Source organism: Aptenodytes forsteri, unplaced genomic scaffold (assembly GCF_000699145.1).
Source record: "Aptenodytes forsteri isolate BGI_AS27 unplaced genomic scaffold, ASM69914v1 Scaffold104, whole genome shotgun sequence".
Classification (NCBI taxonomy): domain Eukaryota; kingdom Metazoa; phylum Chordata; class Aves; order Sphenisciformes; family Spheniscidae; genus Aptenodytes; species Aptenodytes forsteri.
In genome coordinates, this window is record NW_008795943.1 from 1736682 (window position 1) to 1756147 (window position 19466).

The window sequence follows — 19466 nt, forward strand, 5'->3', positions numbered from 1 at the left end:
AGAGGAGCAGTGACATGCAGCCCCACGCTGCGGCCCCTCCAGCCTGTCCCAACGGCCCTGCTGCAGTATGCATGCCACAGGGACACTCACCTGTCCTCGCTGGCTGTCTGTCCTGTGCCCAGCATGGCCCCAGCGCTGGCATTCACCTCCATCACTCCCACGCTAGGGAGGCCAGCTGGCTCCTTGCGGCGCAGGAGGTCATTCACCTTGGCCCCCACGGCCTTGCCCAGGTTGCGGAGGTGCTGGCTGCTGGCAGGGCGGGAGGGCTGCAGCGGGGCGCCTGCTGCAGCGGGGATGTGCTGTGGCCGCGGGGTGGGTGCTGTGCTGGCGCTGGCATTCTCAAACATGCTCTGGTCCACTGGTGGGGGAAAGAGAAGAGAGAAGGGGGTGTGAGCTGGGCTGGAGGAGGGACCCCGGCAGGGACGGCATGTCCCAGAGTTGCCCACCAGCTGCCAACCCAGCAGCATAGGGGACACAATCTGGGGGACAGGGAGGCTGCTCCTGCAGCCCCACAGAGGCTGTGGGCAGCTGGGCCATGCCAGGGCTGCACAGGGCAGTGCATGCAATGGGGACAGCGTGGGGGGGCGAGACGGGGGAGCAGCGAGCCCAGGGCTCCATGCTGGCACTACCAACACACCGAGAGCGTCTCTTACCTGACACGGAGTGACTTGGGAAGCAGGTTGTGGAAAGAGAGAGAGAGAGGATTTACCAAGGGAATGGCAAGGGGACAGTGAGCCTGTCCCTTCCACACTGCTGGGCGAGGTGCACTGCCTACCCCCTGCCCAGACCTGCCACACTGCCCGCGGAGGTGGGACTCATGTGGGGCCTTATCAGCCAGGCACCCACGAAGCAGCGGGGGTTCTCTGGGGGCACCCACAGCCTGGGCTCTACACTGCCCACCCCACCAAGACTCCCTCTCCAGCCCAGGCTGGCTGTTCCCTTACACTGGCCAAGCTCCCCAGAGACCCTGGGGGCTGAGCCCACTGCTCAGGAGCATCCTGCTGTGCACCATACACACGTGTGACATCAGCCCTTTGTGACGTCAGCTGATGACGGCATGGGTACCATGGCACAGGAGCCATACACCGGCTACACGAGGGTGATGGAGAGCTTTGTCCTGCCCACCATTTCCATCGGGGCCATGCCCCATGGCACCAGGACAAGAAGCCCGGAGGCCCCATGCCCCTGGGGCCCTGCCAGCCTGTTTGGTGAGCCTGGCGCTCACCAGCTGTGGCCAGGTGGGGGGTGCAGGCAGCCGGCACTGCCTGTGGGGAGGGCTCCCCCTTGCATCCCCTGGGCATGGCCACGGCACCGCTCAGCCTCCTATGGCACAGCGAGGGCCTGCTGGCAGACAGGCTGCGGAGGGGTTTAGCTGGGCATATCCTCCTGCACGGGTGGGGAAAAGGGACTGGGAACTCCCATGGCAGTGGGTGCTTTCTGGGGACCTGGGGGGGTCCTGCAGTCACACCCCATCTCTGAGCTACATCGGTTTCTCCCCCATGTCTTCCCAGCAGGAATCCTCAAAACTGTGGGTGCTGCCCCTGGGAGCGCCAGCTCAGCCCCCCCATTGCTGCTGCCGTGCCAGTGCAGCTCTCCATGGGACGGCTCCAGTGGGCTGCTGGGTGAGCCCTGTGCTGTGCCGGTGCCTCGGTGCCCACCAGCATCCCACACCCATCTCTACCCCTGCATCCCGTGGGGGGAGGGATGATACCCTCCATGCCGGGGTGACGTACTGGGACAGAGCCAGTCATCTCTGCATTCCATGGAGACAGAGAGGAAGGGTCCCCAGCACTGCTCCCAACACCATGGGGGGACAGGCTCTTGCAGGGACCCTGACTCACTGCAGACTCTTTCCTCCGCAGCCTGCAGCCCTGCAGTCCCATCAGGCAGCGAGCTCCCCGCCCGCACCTGCACCATCTACCGGCCCTGGTTCTCACCCTACAGCTACTTCATGTGCACCAAAGGAGCTGCCCAGCAGCACCTGGGCAGCCTCTCCTCCAGCCTGGCCGCCAGCACCCAGGAGCCCGAGGAGCCCGATGACCTCTCGGATACCGTCTGCTCCTCCTCTAGCTCCTCAGACAAGCCCCAGCCCCCCAAGAGGGACAGGCTGGCCAGCGGCAGAGCCAGCATCACAGTCCGGGACATCCTTGCCGCTTCCCGGCGGCAGCCAGTACCCCAGCGCGGCTACCAGTGCGTGTCATGCTGCCGCGTCTTCCCCACGCTGTGGTCGGTCAAGACCCACATCCAGCACAGCTCCCAGGAGGGCTACAGCTGCAAGGTGTACTACCGCAGGCTCAAGGCCCTGTGGGAGAAGGAGCACAATGAGCAAGAGGCTGCAGCCCCCAGGGTGCCCATGTAGCCCCGCCAGCCAGGCGGCCACCACGGGAGGGCACTGCTCCATCACTCCTGCCAGCGGCAGAATAAATTGTTTTAGGAGCAGCCGGCCCTGTATGCTTGCTGCTCTTGCCTACACAACACTTCCGCCATCCTTTAAGAGAGGCTCTTCCTGACTTTTCTTTCCCCAGCAGCCAAAAATCTCCTGAGCCCCTGAAAGCACTGCTTAGCATCTCTGCAGTGTGGAGCACTCTGCAGATGCCGGGAACCCCCCCAGCACCCTTGAGCTGTCAGGTCAGCCCTCAGACAAGCCTGCATTGTGCAGTGGCTGAATGGGAAGGCTGAAACCCCTCTAGCCCCAGCAACATACAGGGCACCTCGCTCTCATGGGCAGCCCGCGTCTGGCACCGCAAGCAAGGGTCCTGCAGAGGAGGATGTTTAGGTTGGAGGGGGTCTGTGCAAGGCGAAGGGATGCCACCATTGGTGCTGGCTCCCAGCGTGGAGGGGGAGAGAAGTACAGAAAGAGAGAAAGTCAGCAAGAAGGAAGAGACAACAGAAAGCCTTGAGAAATAGAAAGATTTATTTAGCAAAAGCCAGTTGACTAATGACAACACCCAAGGGTTAAGTGCACTTACATTGACAGATTCGTTTCCCAGATAGATTGAGTCAACAGTTAGTAACACAACAGTTGTAGGAAAAGAAAGGACAAAAAATATAGCTATAAATCCCCAGTCAAGGTCCATAACAAAAGTGAGAGGCTAGAGAGGCATCTTGGAGGCAGCGCTGAGTTAGGAGAAGGATCATTTACACATGTACACCCGCAGTGCAGCAGGACACTGGCAGGGTCCCATGCGGCTCTGGCAGCCCCTCAGCCCATGGGGCACCCACCGCCGTCCCCTCTGGGTAGAGTGCCGGGGTCCCCAGCAGAGGGGCTGGCACACAGCTGTGCCCACAGCGGTGCAGTACAGGGCATATGGAAGTATTGGTGGCCAGAGGACAGGTGCACCCAGGTCCCAACCAGCACCCGCTCCCACTCTGCCCCCTCTGTGGCTGGTGCAGGGGCTCCCCTGGACACCAGGCCACTGCGAGGGACACTGAAACATGGCCTTCCTTCCTACTAGGACTCTCTAGCTCCTCACAGCATCCAGCCTCCTCCTGCGGTGGAGGGTGCATAGCACAGTTTGTACCGACCCCAGGGGTCTCACCCACACCTCACTCCTCAGCAGCCCTCAGTCCCAAGGGGACCAGGGCAGAAAGAAGCAATGGACCTTCCTCAGCAGCTGGGCTAAGCCCTGGAGGAGAGCAAGAGCTTGTGTCTGGGAGATGCTCAGCTAGGGGTTAGGTACAGGCAGATCTAGCAGAGACAGAGCTGGTGAAGGCAAGAGCAGAGGGAAGCAACAAAGCGAAGCAGAAGCAGGATAGGAGGGTGGATGGGGAGGAAGACAATGGTGCCAATCCCCACCTCATCGAGTGTTTCTACAAGGAGCAGGGGGGATATCAGGACACTGGCTCAACCCCTTCAGCTGTAGCCTCTTAGAGGCTGCAGCAACAGGCAGCCGATAAATGTGCTTGCAGAAAAGAGACAAGCTCTGGATCCCTTGGAGGCTCCCACAGATACCTCAGCCATGGGCATCTCAGGGTCTGGTGGGGGATCCTGAGATCTTGGATTCACTTTTCTGGAGGTGCAAACCAGAGACATGAAGGAGCCCACCTGCAGACACCAGCAGTTCGCTCCCCATCGAGGGGCAGCAAGCATGCCCATCCCTGCACATGCCCAATGCCAGCACTGCATCCCCCAGCCCTGGTCCAGGGGCAAGCGACTCCTTGGAAATGGGAGGGTTTGTCTATAAAGCGAAGCAGGGAGTTTGTGGTGATGGTGGGTGCAGGGAAGTGCTTGAAAATATGACTTGAGAGCACCAGAAAGGCTTTGAAACCTGTCAGCCATGCCGAGGAGCCCACGGACCGGGCAACAAGGGAAGGACACCCCACAGCCCCGTGCTGCATGCCCTAACTCCCTGCTCCTCGCCGAGCCGTGCCTTCCTCTCCACTCCACAGCCTGGGAGAGAAGCAGGCAGTGCCTGCGCACCCTCCACCTGCCTCAGGCAGGGACAAACCATGCCCTGGAAGTGCCACAAACACCATCACTCTGCCAGGAGCTGCCTGTACCCGGCCACCCTGCATGACCTTGTCTCACACTTTCAGCTCCTTCCCAGGCTCGTTCCCCTGTCCTTCGCTGCCTCACCTCTCACTCACGCACCCATGCCGACAGTACACTGTCACCAACCCTAACCACCTCTTTAGCACGGCCCTGGCCTCATCTCCCACCCTCTCCACAACACAGAGAGCCAGACTCCTTGCCAGTGGCTCTGTCCCTGCTCACTGCCCTGCACTGGCTCCTCGGTCGCTCTTGTCCCCGCTCACTGCCCCGTGCCTGCTTTCTCATTCCCCCAGCAAAAACTTTCATCTGCTTTACTGCTCCCCCCTGCAGCAGCACCAGCAGCAGTGGCTAATCTGGCAGGGAGTCCCTTGCCTCTGCCTGACCTCAGAATGCAGCTTGCAGGGGGATGGGGACCAGGGGGTAGCACAAGCAGCTGTCAGCTCGCCATCCGATGCGAAGCAGGGATGCTCCAGCTCAGCACACAAGCCCGTGCACGCTGGAGCACAGCATGCCCAGCGCACCCCCTCGGCACGGCTCCGTCCTCACCTCCGCACAACTCCCAGCCGTGTGCTGGAAGCCTCGCGCTCCCTCCTCCACCCCCTCTCTCTCTCTGGGCTCTCCCATCCCTGCTAGGGCCAGGGGCTATGGCCAGGGCCTGCCCCAGCTCCAGCAGGACCCGGCTGCTCTGCACCACCTCCTGGCGACCCCTACACCGCGATCTCATCCTCCAGGCTGTCGCCCAGGTCCTGCCTGGGCTGGACATGGAGCAGGAGCGGCGGTTCCTCCTGGGACCAGGAGTTACGCTCCTCACTCTCGTCCGTGTTGGACTCGTACTCAGAGGCGATGCCCGACTCGCGGAACTTGATGAGCTCCAGACTGCCCAGTGCCAGCTCTGGGGCGGGCGGCCCCGAGTCCGGCAGAAAGCGGTAGCATTCCAGCTTCACCAGACAGTCGTTCCTACCTATGGGGCTGCCCAGGGTGCTGGGGAAGCCCGAGCCGGGGCCCAGTGGCGGCGGGTGGGTGTCCTCAGGCTGCGGGGTGGTCGGGTCGCAGAGGACGGGGAGGACGTTGGAGCGGAAGGTGATCTCCAGCAGACTGTCCTGGGAGCCTGCTGCAAGAGAAGGGCACGGCTGAGAAGCAGACAGTGCCACCCCGGCTTGCCTGGGCGTCCCCCGGCCACCACGGCTGGCTGCAAACTGGCCAGAGGAGGACAGTCCGGGGCCATTTGGATGTCAACTTCCCCATCACCACCGTTTAGAGGGGGTCACTTGGTGCCACTGGTGCTAGGAGCTGCTGCTGGCCAGCAAAGTGCCAGTTTTGCAGCATAAAAAGTTATCTGTCCCCCACCCCAGCTCCTCTGGGGAGCTGATGGCCACGTCTGCTGGAGAGGAAGGTCAAGGAGGGGCTCTTGGGCAGGCAAGGAGCTGGTCTAGACCATGCAGCCACTGGGGAAAGCGGACATACAGCTGATGGACGTACGTGACTGCCTGTCCATACAACCCTCCCCATGCCCCCTCCCATGCTGCATGCAAGCACCCTGCCGCACACACACAAGCCAGGCCAGAAGGGCACTAATACTCCCCTACATAAAACCACTGGAAATGCACAAAAATCCCACGGGAAACCCCCACACGCATGTCCTCCACAGACCCGGCTAGCTGTGAGGGGAGAGGAAGGGGCAGGAGTGCTTACTGGTGGTGTTCCCTGCCAGCTTCAGCTCCAGCTCCTGCACCTGTTTGACCAGGAGCGAGATGTGCTGCAGCAAGTCTTTGTTCTGGAGCAGGAGCTGGTGCACACGAGCCTGGGCCTCCAGCCGTGCTGCCGCCTCTGCGGCCAGCTGGTCCTTCAGCAGGTGGACCTGTGTGACAGGAGAGAGTGGGTGAGCGTGTGGGAGGTGCTGCTCAAGGGCTGAGAGCTTCGACTTCAGCTATCCCTGCTCCTCTACCAGGGCTCACCAGCATCCCACCAAATGATTTGATGAAGAAGCCATTCCCTGTGGGTACCCGCAGACATGATGAGGAGAGTGGGGGCAGGCAGCACGCTCAGCAAATCCAGCGCATGGTCCCCTGGTCTCTCTGATGGAAAAGCCTGAGGCAAAGGGAGGCGGTGCTGACCGAACCGTCAGTCATGCACATGTGCTGCGAATGCATGAGGAAAGGGCAGACCAGGAGGAAGCCAGATGGATGCAGAAGAGAAGACACACTCTACTGACTGGATGGTGCTGCAGGTGCACGAGGGTGCAGCCATGCGCCGCGAGCTGGCCCTGGCCGAGCTGTCTTTCCAGGCAGGTTTCCCAGAGACACTGTTTTGCACAAGGCAGGGTCCTGCCAGCGGCATCTGTTGCTAGCAGGGACTAGAGCATCAGAGCTGCCCTGGAGCTGCAGGCGGCTCCGGCTGCAACAGGCACAACATGCCTGGAGCAACACAGATGGCAGAGCGCTTCTGAGACATGGTGGCTCTGGGGACGCAAGCTGGCTGCTCATTCTGGCCCTGCGAAGCAATGCCTGGATGTTAGCCAGTGGGAGTCCACAGGCAAGATGTCCATTGATTTTGGCATAACTACCCATATGCAAGCATCTATATCACCAGCACCATGTCCCAGGGAGGGCGGGACGCTGCTGGGTGAGATCAGCCAGGAGCCCTTGCCCAGGGGCAGCTCTCTGCTCTGAGCTCGAGCAAGGAGAGCCCCAAGAGCATACTCTGGACAAGGGGACAGCAGTGCAGAGCCACCTGGGAGCCACACCAGCTCAGCATCCCCTCCTGTCACCCACCCATGGCTCTTACAAGCGCTCCTCTCTCCAGCAAGGACTGAGCCAACCAGGGTCGCGGGGAACCAGGAAAGCATGGATTTAATGGAAAAAAAAACCAACCCCAAAACAAAAAAAACAAACCAAAACCAAACAAAAAACAAACACACAAAAAAAACCCCAAAAAAACAACAAAAAAAGGCAGTTTTACTTTGGCCTAGAAAGTGACCTTGGGGAAGAGGGGAGGGGAGCTCTCTGTAGCGTGCAAACCCGTGAGCTGCTGCTGCAGCTGCAGGGCCCCAAAAGCAGCACAGCTGGGGGCCACCTGCCCTCCTGGATGGGTACCAGGAGGCAGCGCTGGGTCTGCAAAAAAAACACCAAAACCAAACAAAAAACAAACACACAAAAAAAACCCCAAAAAAACAACAAAAAAAGGCAGTTTTACTTTGGCCTAGAAAGTGACCTTGGGGAAGAGGGAAGGGGAGCTCTCTGTAGCGTGCAAACCCGTGAGCTGCTGCTGCAGCTGCAGGGCCCCAAAAGCAGCACAGCTGGGGGCCACCTGCCCTCCTGGATGGGTACCAGGAGGCAGCGCTGGGTCTGCTGGCAGGCAGGTGCTGCCTGCTTTGTCTTGTGCTGCCTGACTGCAGCCAGCAAGGCGGCGGGGCAGTGCCCTTGGCGGGGCAGAGTTGAAGCACAGCAAGCTCAGGGGGTGGCAGGAGGCCAGGCAAGGGGCTGGGACTTGCTTTGCTACTGCTGCAGGGAGTCAGAGTCACCTCCTCCTCCTCCTGCCAGCCGTGGGACAGTGGGGCACAGCAGCACAGTGGGACGGGGCCCTCTGCTTAACAATGGTGGGTGAAGCAGAGACCCTGAGCCTAGCTAGCAGAAGTGGAATTGCAATTAAATGCTAAGCGGGTGCCAAAGCTCGGTGCTGGCAGCGTCAGCCTGGAAGTCATCCTTCCTCACAGCTGGATAGCTGTCTCCATCACAGGCGCCTGCAGCAGGGCCCAGGTGACGCCAGGAGAAGATGCGAGCAGAGCCCACAGGTCACGTCTTGCAGAGGGGCAGTGGCTTGTGCCACCAGACCCCTGGGGACAACACCCAGGAAGGACTCCTGGACTTAGCTCAAGAGAATGAACTTTCACAGGTATCTGGAAATGCCTCGCAAAAGCAAGTCTCTGGTCAACAAGGGAATTAAATGGCATTTCATCCTCAGCCAGGTAATTAGAGGCCCAGATAATTACAGGATGGTCCCCGTAGCAATAGACCAAGCACAGATCCTGGTCAACACAGTGGATCTCCCGGCTTTGTTAGTAAGGAATTAAGCCTGTGCCCATCACCACGTGTTCAGAGACAAACAGACTCGGTACTTTTTGAGAGAAAATAACAAGTGCCATTGACAGAGGTGTTGATGTTCAGATTCAGTCATCTGAAAGGCATTTGACATGATAGGGCCCACCTTTTTCATTAATAAAGTACAATGATACAAAATCACCATGGCGCATGCTGAAGGGATTACAGAGCAGCTAAGTGACAGCTCCCGGGACAAGAACCATCCTGGGGTGGGCAGAGGTCCAGGGCCGGGTGTCAGCCATTGGAGAGAGGGGGATGAGGCCACTGGCTGCCATCCCCTGAGACAGCCAAGAAATGGCGTTACACGATTTCAGATTTTTTTTTATCTGGAAGTAGGAGGAAAAAGAAACCACCACTGCAAGGCTCTGCAGGTACACAAAGACTGGGAACTACTGAAGGTGATCGGTCCCTACCACAGAGGGACCCGGCTTTGCCTGGCAAGCTTTGCCTGTAGCAACACTATACTTGAGCAGACATAAAGGATCCCCTGAGGACGCAGGTCCCTCTTCTAGAGGGGAAAGCAACTTCCCGAGCCCGTGAGTCCAGAAGGCATGCAGGCTCTTGGGGCAGCAGCACAGCCAGAAGGACCAATACTGATTTTCTGATGCATGAAGAGGAAAGCCATGGGAAAGTACAGAAAGGCTGCTGGAGCCAATCGCTCAGGCCAGGAAGAAAGTCAAGCAATTGCAGAGAGCTCTGGGAAGGGTCAGGGAACAACTAAAGCTAAGGTAATGAGTTGGGTAAAGTGGCCAGAGCTGCTTAAATGAGAAATACCTGCATGCAGAATGAGTCGGCAGGGGCTAACGCTGAGGCCAGGCATTTGCAATAACACAGGGGCCAAGGGACCAAGAAAGCTGGTGGCATGTAGACCTAACGCTAATCCATCTGGGCTTAACGGAGCCATCGCTGGGAGCAAGGGCACAGCGAGCCATGCCGGGAAGGTGTGACAGAGCAGGCTGTGCCGCAGAAGATAGGGGACACTGCCCGGCCTGCTCCCACGCCCTGGTGTCGGGGTCCACCCCAGCTCAGGTCGGGTCCCCACCCACGTCTGCCCCTCTCCAGGCAGGGGATGCTCCGGCACCAAGGGGCTCAGTAGCTCACCCCAGCCCTGCCACTGCCCCCAGGAAAGAGCAGAGAGGAGAACCTGTGCCACGGCCACTTGCGTCTGCTGCTGCTGCTGCTGCAGGAGCTGCTGGAGAAGCTGCATTTGGTGGTGGGCAGAGAGGGGTGTTCCCAGGTCAGGCAGCTGGGCAGACGAGGGCAGCAGCATCTTGGGTGATGCTGTCAGAATATCTTCAGGGTGGAGGCAGCCCTGCAAAACACCGGCGTTAAAAGCGTGAACTCATGCCCCTCACCATGAAGAGCCGCCAGGCACACACGGGCTGTGGCACAGAGCAGCCCCCCAAAATACCCAGGAAAGAAGCTGCTGCATTCAAAGCAAACGCACGCTTTGCTGGGGGTGCTGAAAAACTTTGAAGACAGTATTTTTTCAGTTTTGACAAAAGCCCAAATATTTTTGTAGAAAATTCCCAAAAAGGCTGATGCTTCCCATGGGAATTTCCACTGTATCAAAAAAAGGTTTTTTTTTTTTCTTTTTTTGTGGAAAAAAATCCCTATCAGCTCTGCCCCAGACACTTTCCGTGTGGCTGCACATAGCTGAGCCTCAGCACGGCTCTCTCCGGGAGTGCCCTGGGCTCCGAGCCAAAGGGCAGCCCTGTGGTGGCAGATGGCTTTGATCCAGGAGCTGGGGAATGCTGCACAATCCCTCCTGATCCCCGGGCCCCTGGGATGCACATGAGAACCACGGAGCCAGGGCCACACTGTGCCCTGAGCATGAAGGGCAGGGACCCACGCACCTTGGTGTCAGCATAGGCGCTCGCCTCCTTGCCCACGGCGTCAAGGTCGGTCACGCCACGGCTGAAGTCGAGGATGTCAGCTCCGGGCAGCGGCAGCTCCACGGCATCGATGTCCGTCTCCTCCGCCGAGGCAGCCCCCCTCTCCGCACTGGCAAGGCGACAGGCTGCGGGAGCAGCGTCAAGAGCAGAGCACAGCCCGCTTGGAGCAGGAGCTTGCTACGAGGCATCCACGGTATGGCGAGTGATGCCCACCTGTCCCCACTGCCCCCATGCCACCCACCCTCCAGCTCTAGGGGGGAAGCAGGTACAGAGCACTTTCTGCCGCCACCCGGGATGGGTCTTGCAGCTGAAAACACACCCAGCCACAGCACACCAAACCTGGGGAACAGAAGCCAAAACCCCTGATGTGGGAGAAACGGGCTATCGAGAGCAGAAGACACAGAGAAAGCTAAAGAAAGGTAAACAAGAGATTATGGGGGGGAAAAAAAAACCACCAGATGCTCAGAAATCCCCAGGGAACTGCATATCGTGGCTGGGACATTGCACTGAGGAAAAACAAACAATGACCGGTCCAGGACAGCCCAATGATTAGGTCATCACAACAGCGCTGGTTGCAGAGGCAGGCAGGAAACCACGGCACAGCCCAGGCTGCTCCTGATGGGATGGGGGGGAACTAGCACCCAGCACGGGACTGCAGAGCAGGCAGCCCACACATGGACAGGCAGCAGGACCCGCCAGCATCCCAACGGGCACTGGAGGTGTTTGACTAACCTCTTGCAAAACATCTGTCTCCCCTCCAGCACAGCTGCCGGCACCAAGGAGCACAGCAGCTCCCCAGGGCCCTGCAGAGCCCGGGGTGACAGCGTGGACCAGCAGCCCCCGGCCAGGAGCACCCCTGCACCCTCCGCCCATGGGGCTGAGAAGGGAGGGGGGGTCTGCAGGCTGCCTGCAGCCCTGGAAGCTTAATGCAAGATCCCGAGCACGGCTTCATACACGCAGGGAACTGCAGAGGTGGTGATGGACCATGAGCTGGGTCCATGGCAGAGAGCTGGACCCAGCCCCGTGAGCGCATTGGGAAGGTCTGTGCTTAGGGCCTCTTCTGTGAAAGCAGCAAGGAAATGTTTGCGGCGTGTGCAGCCGAGCACGGAGAGTATTTAGGCACCCAGCAGAGTCCTGGGCGCTGCTAATGGGCTCCCAGCAAGGGGGATGTCTGCGAGGATGATGGCTAACACCTAGCGAAGGCTCCTTGCTGGGCAAGATCCCAGCTTGAGCCCGAGGCGCCACAGGCCAGATTGCTGTGCAAATCCGTTCCCCGCAGGTGTCAGCCAGCAAGTAGCAGTGTGGGAAGACACTGACCCTGCAGACCGTGTCTGTCAGGCTCCAGGACCCCCATGCCACCCCTGCCTCCGCCCTTACAGAGTACCTGGGACATCCAGGTCATCCCCATTCCTCTCGCTGTCTCCGTCCTCCTGCCCGTCTGCATTCTGCTGGGTGTGCTGCAGGCTCAGCTTGTGGCAGACCTCAAACGCCTGCCCCACAGTCCGGACAATGCGCATGGCTTGGCTCTGCGGTGGGTAAAGAGAGGAGGAGCGTAACCTCAGCTGCCCTGCCTGGTGCCCTCCCCAGCCTGGCACAGCTCTCAGGGGTCTCTGTGCGCTGCCGCAGGGACTGAGCACAGCCGCAGGCACCAGAGCTCAGATCACCGCAGTGCTCTGGGCTGCCTGCTGCCATGCAGTGCCACAGGGTCCTGCCCCAGCCGCCCCACCGAGACCACCGACAGCGGGATGAGCATCCCAAGACCTTTACCTTCTTCTTGGATTTGAAGACGTTGCACCTGAAGACATTGCTAGACCCATCCCTGGCAATGTAGCTGAAGATCTTTAGGTCCTGGGAGTCATGCGACACGTAGAATATCCTGCAAGGACAGAAAGAAGGGGAGGATATCAGCATATATATTACCCACATGCCCAGGAGACTGACGAGGCCACAGCCAGTGCTTCCCAGGGCACTGGGTGCTGGCAGATGCCCAGCCTCTCCAGCACATCCCTGCTAAAGCCCATCAGAAATTTTTTTGGCAGTGGTTTTGCCTCAGCTGGGAAAATCAGCCTGCTGACTCAGCAGCAGCAAGCATTTTGTGAAGGCAGCACAGGGCTTTCTCTGCTCAGCCCCCTGGGACAGAGCCGGCAGCCCAGGAGCCCTTCAGGGACCGAGGAGAGCAAACCTCACTCCTCCTGCCTTGCCTGTTCGGAGAGCTGGCCTTCTTGCTCGGGCACCTGCCCCAGCCAGCATGCCGCCCCCTCCCCAGCATGGCTGGGGCCCTTCCTCGCTCCCGTTCAGCTTCCCTGGGACACAGACGCCCCATGCTCTTAGCTTTTGCCAGCGAGATGGAAGAAAAGAGCTGGGGACTTTTGGAGAGCACAGCAAGCGAGGGGAGCTGTCCTCCCGTGAGGATGGCGGCGGCTCTCCATGGTCAGTCCCCAGCACAGTACCGGTGTGGTGTGGGGTAAGTGGCACGGCAGAGCCACACAAGCCTCCGTCCCTTCAGCGGGCAGGCTTACCTGTAGATGGGATCGTGCATGACGAGCATTTTGTTCTCATCCCAGGCCCATTCTTTTTTCTGCAACAAAAGAAGCTGAAAATGAGTACGTCAGACGCTGCCCTTGAGATCAAGAACAGGACAGACACAGTCCAGGGACAGACCCGGGAAGCGCTTGTCACAGCTCTGCTGCTGCTCCCCTGCAACCCTTTGCCGAGGGCCGGATCCTGCTGGGGCCAGCGTTGTCCCACACCACCTCCCATGGGGCACCCCGAGCCCCTTCTATGCCCACATCAGGACTGGCTCTTCCATCCTGCAGGCACACGGCTCATCCATGGCTGATCCCAGCCCATCCCTCCCTCTCCCAGCCCACCAGAGTTTCCGAGAAATTCAAGGACCCTGCAGGTCCCTGCACCACGAGGGGAGGACTCCCACTGCCCAGGCACTGGTGCCGCAGGGACCGGGGCTGCCTACCTTCTTCTTCTTCTTCAGAATGACCTTCACACCATCCACTGACACAATGAGACTCACTTTCTTCTTCTTGATGTTCTTGGCTTTAAACTCGTACTGCAGGGGACAAAAGAGAACACCTGTATTAGCTTTTCTGTGCCAGGAAAGCCCCAGGGAGGGCTGAAGAGGCTCCAGTGGGAAGGGGCGAGAGGGGCAAGGAAAGATTTCCCCGACCCCACGTGCCTCCCCAAACACACGCACATGCCCTCATCAGCCCGCGCATCCATGCTAGGACAGGACAGGGGGCCTTTTTGCCCCGCAGTGTCCCTGTGCCCAGCATCCAGAGGAGCACACCCTGAAGCAATCTGGCCCCTGGATGGGGATAATGCTTTGCGCAGCCCAGGATGCTGCTAGGAATATTAACTTGTGTTTCAAAGGCACCCGCTCTGCCCCTCTGAAGGGCCGTACCTCCCCAGAGAGGGACCACCACCTCCCCAGCCCTGCCAGCCCCCGGGGCTCTACAGCCTGGCCAGGTTTGCCCTGCTGGCTTGTGGCCATTGCTGAGTTCTGGTAAGAGAAGCCTCATTTTGAGTGGGGCTTTTTAGGGGCTCGGTATAAAACTGAACATGATTGCTGAGGACTCTGTGAACCTCTCCAGGGGAGACGGGATAATGCAATTACCCACTTTGATTAGAAGTCACTGGACAGGAAAAAAAACAACAGGAACTTCCAAAGATCAGTGACTAAACACAAAGCTCTGTCCCAGCCCCAGGGAGAGAACGAGATTCCCAAAATCCAGCCACTTTTGCATTTAAAGTCTTTGCAAGCAGGGAGGGGGCTGGCAGGGGAATAGGCTAGAAAAGCCATTTAGGCTGAGCAACTTCCTGCTGTGGGACTTTTGGGGAGTTCCATAACCGGTCTACCATGGGTGCACCCGCATCAGGTACCCGGTGTGCTGGTCCCACACGCAGGGTGCTGTGCACAGCCGTGGGGACAGACCCTCTGCGCCCACCCAGTGGCAGAAAAGCCTCACACCCTGTACCTCACACACCCGAGGAAGAGGAATTTAATTAATCCTCTCATTATTTCACCAGTCTCTGCAGAGGGAGCACAGGGCAGGCACCCCAATGCAAAGCCCTGCCTCCGGTCCGCGCCAAGCCTCCGTGTGACATTTCCAGCACTGCATGATGTATTAACTTTGGCAGCCAGAGCCAGCAGGCAGGAAAAGCTGCTGGCCCTGACCTGCGATCAAATGATAAAAGACCTGAAAATACAATTCCTCAAAGCCATTTTAAAGTCACCGATGGGGATGGGAGATACAGATGACTCAGAAAACAGCAGGGGAAGGCGGGGGGAATGCAGCTCCGCCCTCCCCAGTGCACAGACCAGGCAAGCTGTGCAAGCCCACCCGCTCTGGGGCTGAAGCCTTGGTGATGGGCTGGAGAAAGCAGAGCTCAGGCTCCCACCATGGCTACAGCCAGCCTCAAAATCCCCAGCACATACCCATATGCTGCTTGCAGGGCTTATTCCTCATGGAGAAGGGTCTCACCAGAGTTCCTCACCAAAGAGCCCACTGGGGTGGGTTTCCAAGTCCCATCTCTCATATTCCCCTTCCCCGTCGTTAAAAGCAGAGGTGAAACTGCATCCAAGAGCCACCTCTCCGTGCCTTGCTAAGACACCAGACCAGTACCAAGGTCACAGCAGTGTGCCTCGTACCTAACACTAAAGAAATGCCTTGATTTAGCCCCGAAAAGGTGAGCTCCAGCCCGGCTACCTTAGAGTAATTAACCCAGCACCTTCTGAAGCTCTGCATGTGATTCTTCCAGGAGCCACAGGCTGAGCTGGATGCTCTCTGCAGCACCCAGGATAACTGCATGGCACCTTGTAGAGCTGCAGCCTGATTTATTGGTCCTAATGATCATTGATTATAAACATCAAGTTGCATTTCCGAGCTGCTGGAGCCGTGGGGGTCCTGTTCTGGGCCATCCCAAGTGCTAATTGATGTGGGCTTGGAAGAGACAGCAACCCTGAAAAACATCTCAGGGTTAGAGAGACTATTTTTAGCCTGATTTTTTGGTGAGTAACAGCCCCAGGACAGCAATACAGACAGGCCAGGACGTTTCAGCAAAGATGCTACCCAGCTCCAGCATATGTTTCAGGGGCAGAATCAGTGCAGAGCTCCTCGAAGAGGCTTCCGCAATCCCTGGCTGCAGGCAAGGGATTCTGCCCGGGCTCACCCCGAGCCTGGCAGAGGGGAGTGCCATGGGGAAAGCTGTTTTGTCTCTGCCACGCTGAAGCCAAAGTCCCCTTGTGCTGATGGCTCACGGCAAAACTCCAGCAAGAACCGACGCGAGCAAAGAAGTCAAATTCTCAGAAGGGCTGACCAGCCAGATTTGTTAAGCCCTTGCATAAATCCAGGTCTTTATCCCAACGCTGAGGCGAGAGCCAAGCTCCTTTGCAAGTCTGAGCCACGCACTTAGAGAGCTACTGCACACCCTGCCCCAACCAGAGCTCAGCACAATCACTCCAACGAGTGCAGATGCTCTTTGGGATACATTTCCCATGCAACAAAGCGCAGCTTTAGCCAATAAAACGCTAATGAACTCATGCCCACTGGGGCTCTAGTGAAACACTAACTGTAATTTAATAACAAATTAGCAAGGAAGAGGATTCAATAAAACGGCAATTCAGCCAAGCCGCCTCTTGCATCCCTGGGCTGCGCGGCGTAGGCACGCCGAGTCCCACAGGCCAGGAGATGTATTGCTGATTTTGGGGGGCTTTCAAATTTGAGTTTGGGTAAACAGGTGCAAGAAGGGAGGAAAACCACCCAGGAGAGAGGGGCAGCAGACCAAACTAAAAGGGCTCTGCAAAGCCCAGCAGGGCCATCAACACTGTTCGTGTGCTGCTTCACCCCTGCTTACAGCCACAGAGTGCAATTTGCTCTGCCTTGTTCACAAGGCTAATTTAGCAAACCAGAGGGATTTCACCCCAAGCAGTAGCTTTGGCTAAGGTCAAAGTTCCTTTAAGCGAGATTTGAGCCACAGAGACCATAAGGGATGAACCCAAAACTGCACAGGGCAGAATCTGTGCTCAGACCTCCCGGCTCATGGTGCAGCAGTTCAAATTAGCAGCAACCGCCCACCACCAGCTCCGCTCAGTGCCCTGTGCAGGGCAGCACTGCTCACTCACAGCCTGGGGACGCTGTTCACTGGCTACAGCAGGAGAAAGCACGTCTCACCGTGAGCCCCTGCACGCCCCAGCAACTGATGGTCACAGTCAGCCCGAGGCACCAGGAGAGGCACCAGCCCAGGTGCAGTACTCGGGGCTGGGCTAGGTACCCTGCGTGCACCCTGGCTCTCCCCAGCCCCAGAGGGATAAGCTGGCCCTACACTGCCTCCTTGGACCGCTCCCAAGCAATGGCCAGTCCTTTCCATTAGCAGACTACAGATGCCAGTATGGGCTTTTTGTTCCTGAAGACTGCTTGACATCTCAGATGGTCTCACTGACGTGCTGCATGCCAACAGGACCTGCCCTACAAGCCTGTTTACTAACTGGGCAATGGGAAACCTCTCTCCATATGACCAATCGGGACCTCCCTGGCTTGGAGCTATTCTTGACCACAGCTCTGACAGCCCTGGCCACGGAGATCTGCCGGGTCTGCCCACACTTGTCAACATCCCTCCTTCTGCTGTGAAATGGAGAGAGAAAGCTTGAGAGACACAAAGCATTAGGGTTTTAGCTTTCCCTGTTGCTGGGAGGAGAGCAGAGGTGATGGTGGGGTGGGAAATGCCACCGAGACCGTCTGCACAGCCCCAGCAACTGCTGCTGCATCCAAAACCCATGGGCAGCGGTTGACCCAGAGGAGAAGAAAACCTGCACGTTTCATAGAATCATAGAATAGTTTGGGTTGGAAGGGACGTCTAAAGGTCATCTAGTCCAACCCCCCTGCCGTGGGCAGGGACATCTTCAACTAGATCACGTTGCTCAGAGCCCCGTCCAACCTGACCTTCAATGTTCCCAGGCACGGGGCATCCACCACCTCTCTGGGCAACCTGTGCCAGTGTTTCACCACCCTCAGCGTAAAAAATTTCTTCCTTATATCTAGTCTCAATCTACCCCCCTTTAGTTCAAAGCCATTCCCCCTTGTCCTGTCACAAGAGGCCCTGCTAAAAAGTTTGCCGCCATCTTTTTTATAAGCCCCCTTTAAGTACTGATAAGTTTCCAGGAATGTTGGACCAATGCCATACAACCCTTGCTGGGAATACCTGCATCCCCAAAGGTGCGCTAAAAATCACACCATTGCTGCTAAGGAGCTTCTCACCGACCCAATACAAAACTGCGTGCGTGGCAAAGCAAAAGTGGGGTTTCTCAAAGCTACCAGTGTGGGACCCGCCCTGCTGCTGGGAGGGGATGGGGATGCTCAGGAGGAGCTTTGCTATGCATGGCAACAGGAGCAATACGAGTGCCTCTGTAATCGGGTGCAGGGAGCTGGGTGACAGCAATTCACCCCGTGCTCTCTGGATACAGCATTCTGATTTTAGGTGACTACTTCAGCAGAAAAATCACATTTCCCTCCCTTGAGGGAACTCAGCTACCAATGGCTCCAGTTTGGAGAGTTGAATCCCAGCCTACTGTCTAATAAAGAAATGATACAGAAATAATTATCGAGCTTGGGATCAAGGAAGGAAAGAGGATTTGTGCAAATTCCCCATGATCCCCTTTGGTTTCACACCACGTAGCATTTCACTGTATTACTTATAACTAACTAAATGGTGTAATGGTCAGAAGATATTTCTTGCCCTTCAACCCAGGTAGTTTGCCCATCTTGGGCACAACTCTGGATCTTCAAATATCTGTAATACTACTACAAGTTTGGGTTAATTATATTAATTATTAGCTATAGCAATGTGGCAATCCCAGAAGATAGATAAGAAATAATTTCAGGGAAATGCACAGAAAATGGAAAGAGCAGAGAAACCCATCTGTACCCGGACTTGCACGGCTCCACAGTCAGTCTTCAGCTGAAGCTCTAAGCACTCTACTAAAATTTTTAAGCAAAGATTGAAAATCGACATTTCAGATATGCCAAATTTTAAAAATAAAAGTATTCAAGAAAAAAAAGTAAAGGTGGTCTTACTAATGAAAAAGAAATATTAGATCACTTGTAAACTCCGACCAGCTAATTAGTGAATAAAGATTATCCCTTAATTTTACACTGCCCACAAAAAAACATGTTCATCATCTCAACTAGAAAAGAAACATCTATTTTGTCAGAGCACGAGGGCCTTACCATTGACCTCAGGCTAGTGTGTGTCTATTTTCAACATCTGTCTTTTATGCAGAGTTCACTATTTAAATAATTTCAGATGGAAAATAATGCCAGCTGGCGTATGCATCATTGTGCAACACATTCCTACTGGCAGAGTATTAAAATTGCCCTTTCTGGAGAACAGAGTAACATATGTTGCTTAATAGAGAGCGCATGTAACCTTGTCATCTTAGAGTAAAATTATGCATGAATCCGAGTGCGATGGGTATGTGTGAAAAGTATGGAAAACTCAGCGTCCTTAGAAACATGTTATCTGTCCCTGTCTCACTGTTTTTACACGGTAAAAGTGTAAGAAAACTTGTAACCACGCACTGCAGGCTAGGTTAGGCAGATCAGGGAGATGATGTCTTTCTAGATTCATCACACACACACCCCATTCACAAGCATCTGAAAAAGGTTAACCTGAATAAAAATGCCCTCATTTCATTCCAGCCCATCTAAACTGCAGTGGGTACAGATTTAAGTCTGCCCACTAGCACTCTCCATCAGTAAGGGAAGGTACCAGGAATGCTATACGGTCAGATTGTGCTAGCAGAATACAATAAACGGGAAATTTTTTAATAGAAGTTCCCCTAAATGCATCGAGCTGTCCCTGTCCCCTTCCATCCTCTATCCCCTTCCTCCTCCTCAAAAAAAAAAAAAAAAAAAATCCCGATAAAAGCCTTAGGTGTCGATATAGATTTGGAAAGGCAGATACGCTTGGGTC

The 19466-nt window shown here is 56.7% G+C and overlaps 3 protein-coding genes across 5 annotated transcripts in view; 1 reads left to right on the forward strand and 2 right to left on the reverse strand.

Annotated features, from left to right (window-relative positions):
- Positions 1-819, reverse strand: part of CUNH1orf226 (chromosome unknown C1orf226 homolog) — a 1683-nt gene extending 864 nt beyond the window's left edge. Inside the window, exons 1-2 of the mRNA XM_009285352.1 lie at positions 789-819; positions 91-358 (exon numbers count right to left, since the gene is read on the reverse strand). Of these exons, the coding sequence (XP_009283627.1) occupies positions 91-358; positions 789-819 (299 nt within the window). The remainder of the gene's footprint in view (positions 1-90; positions 359-788) is intronic.
- A 283-nt stretch (positions 820-1102) lies between these two features.
- Positions 1103-2359, forward strand: SPATA46 (spermatogenesis associated 46). The gene is made up of 3 exons (XM_019473666.1): positions 1103-1208; positions 1428-1622; positions 1863-2359. Exons 1-3 carry the CDS (start codon positions 1103-1105, stop codon positions 2357-2359), a joined length of 798 nt encoding a protein of 265 aa, XP_019329211.1.
- Positions 2360-2899: 540 nt separating this feature from the next.
- Positions 2900-19466, reverse strand: part of NOS1AP (nitric oxide synthase 1 adaptor protein) — a 33187-nt gene continuing 16620 nt past the window's right edge. The window contains exons 3-10 of one of the 3 annotated variants that reach the window (XM_009285325.1): positions 13456-13548; positions 13004-13062; positions 12252-12360; positions 11869-12010; positions 10446-10609; positions 9734-9901; positions 6185-6350; positions 2900-5603 (exon numbers count right to left, since the gene is read on the reverse strand). In XM_009285325.1, coding sequence (XP_009283600.1) covers positions 5200-5603; positions 6185-6350; positions 9734-9901; positions 10446-10609; positions 11869-12010; positions 12252-12360; positions 13004-13062; positions 13456-13548 — 1305 coding nt within the window. In that variant the 3' untranslated portion in view covers positions 2900-5199. Of the gene's footprint in view, positions 5604-6184; positions 6351-9733; positions 9902-10445; positions 10610-11868; positions 12011-12251; positions 12361-13003; positions 13078-13455; positions 13549-19466 lie in introns of all 3 variants that reach the window. The other 2 variants (XM_019473674.1, XM_009285324.1) reach the window with 2 other exon arrangements.

What these genes read in the sequence shown, in the direction of transcription:
- SPATA46 (XM_019473666.1), top strand. Translation starts at nt 1,103, where the DNA reads ATGGAGAGCTTTGTCCTGCCCACCATTTCCATCGGGGCCATGCCCCAT. An exon ending in GGGCCCTGCCAGCCTGTTTG is followed by an intron (nt 1,209 to 1,427) that starts GTGAGCCTGGCG and finishes CTCCCATGGCAG; the next exon opens with TGGGTGCTTTCTGGGGACCT. An exon ending in CGGCTCCAGTGGGCTGCTGG is followed by an intron (nt 1,623 to 1,862) that starts GTGAGCCCTGTG and finishes TTTCCTCCGCAG; the next exon opens with CCTGCAGCCCTGCAGTCCCA.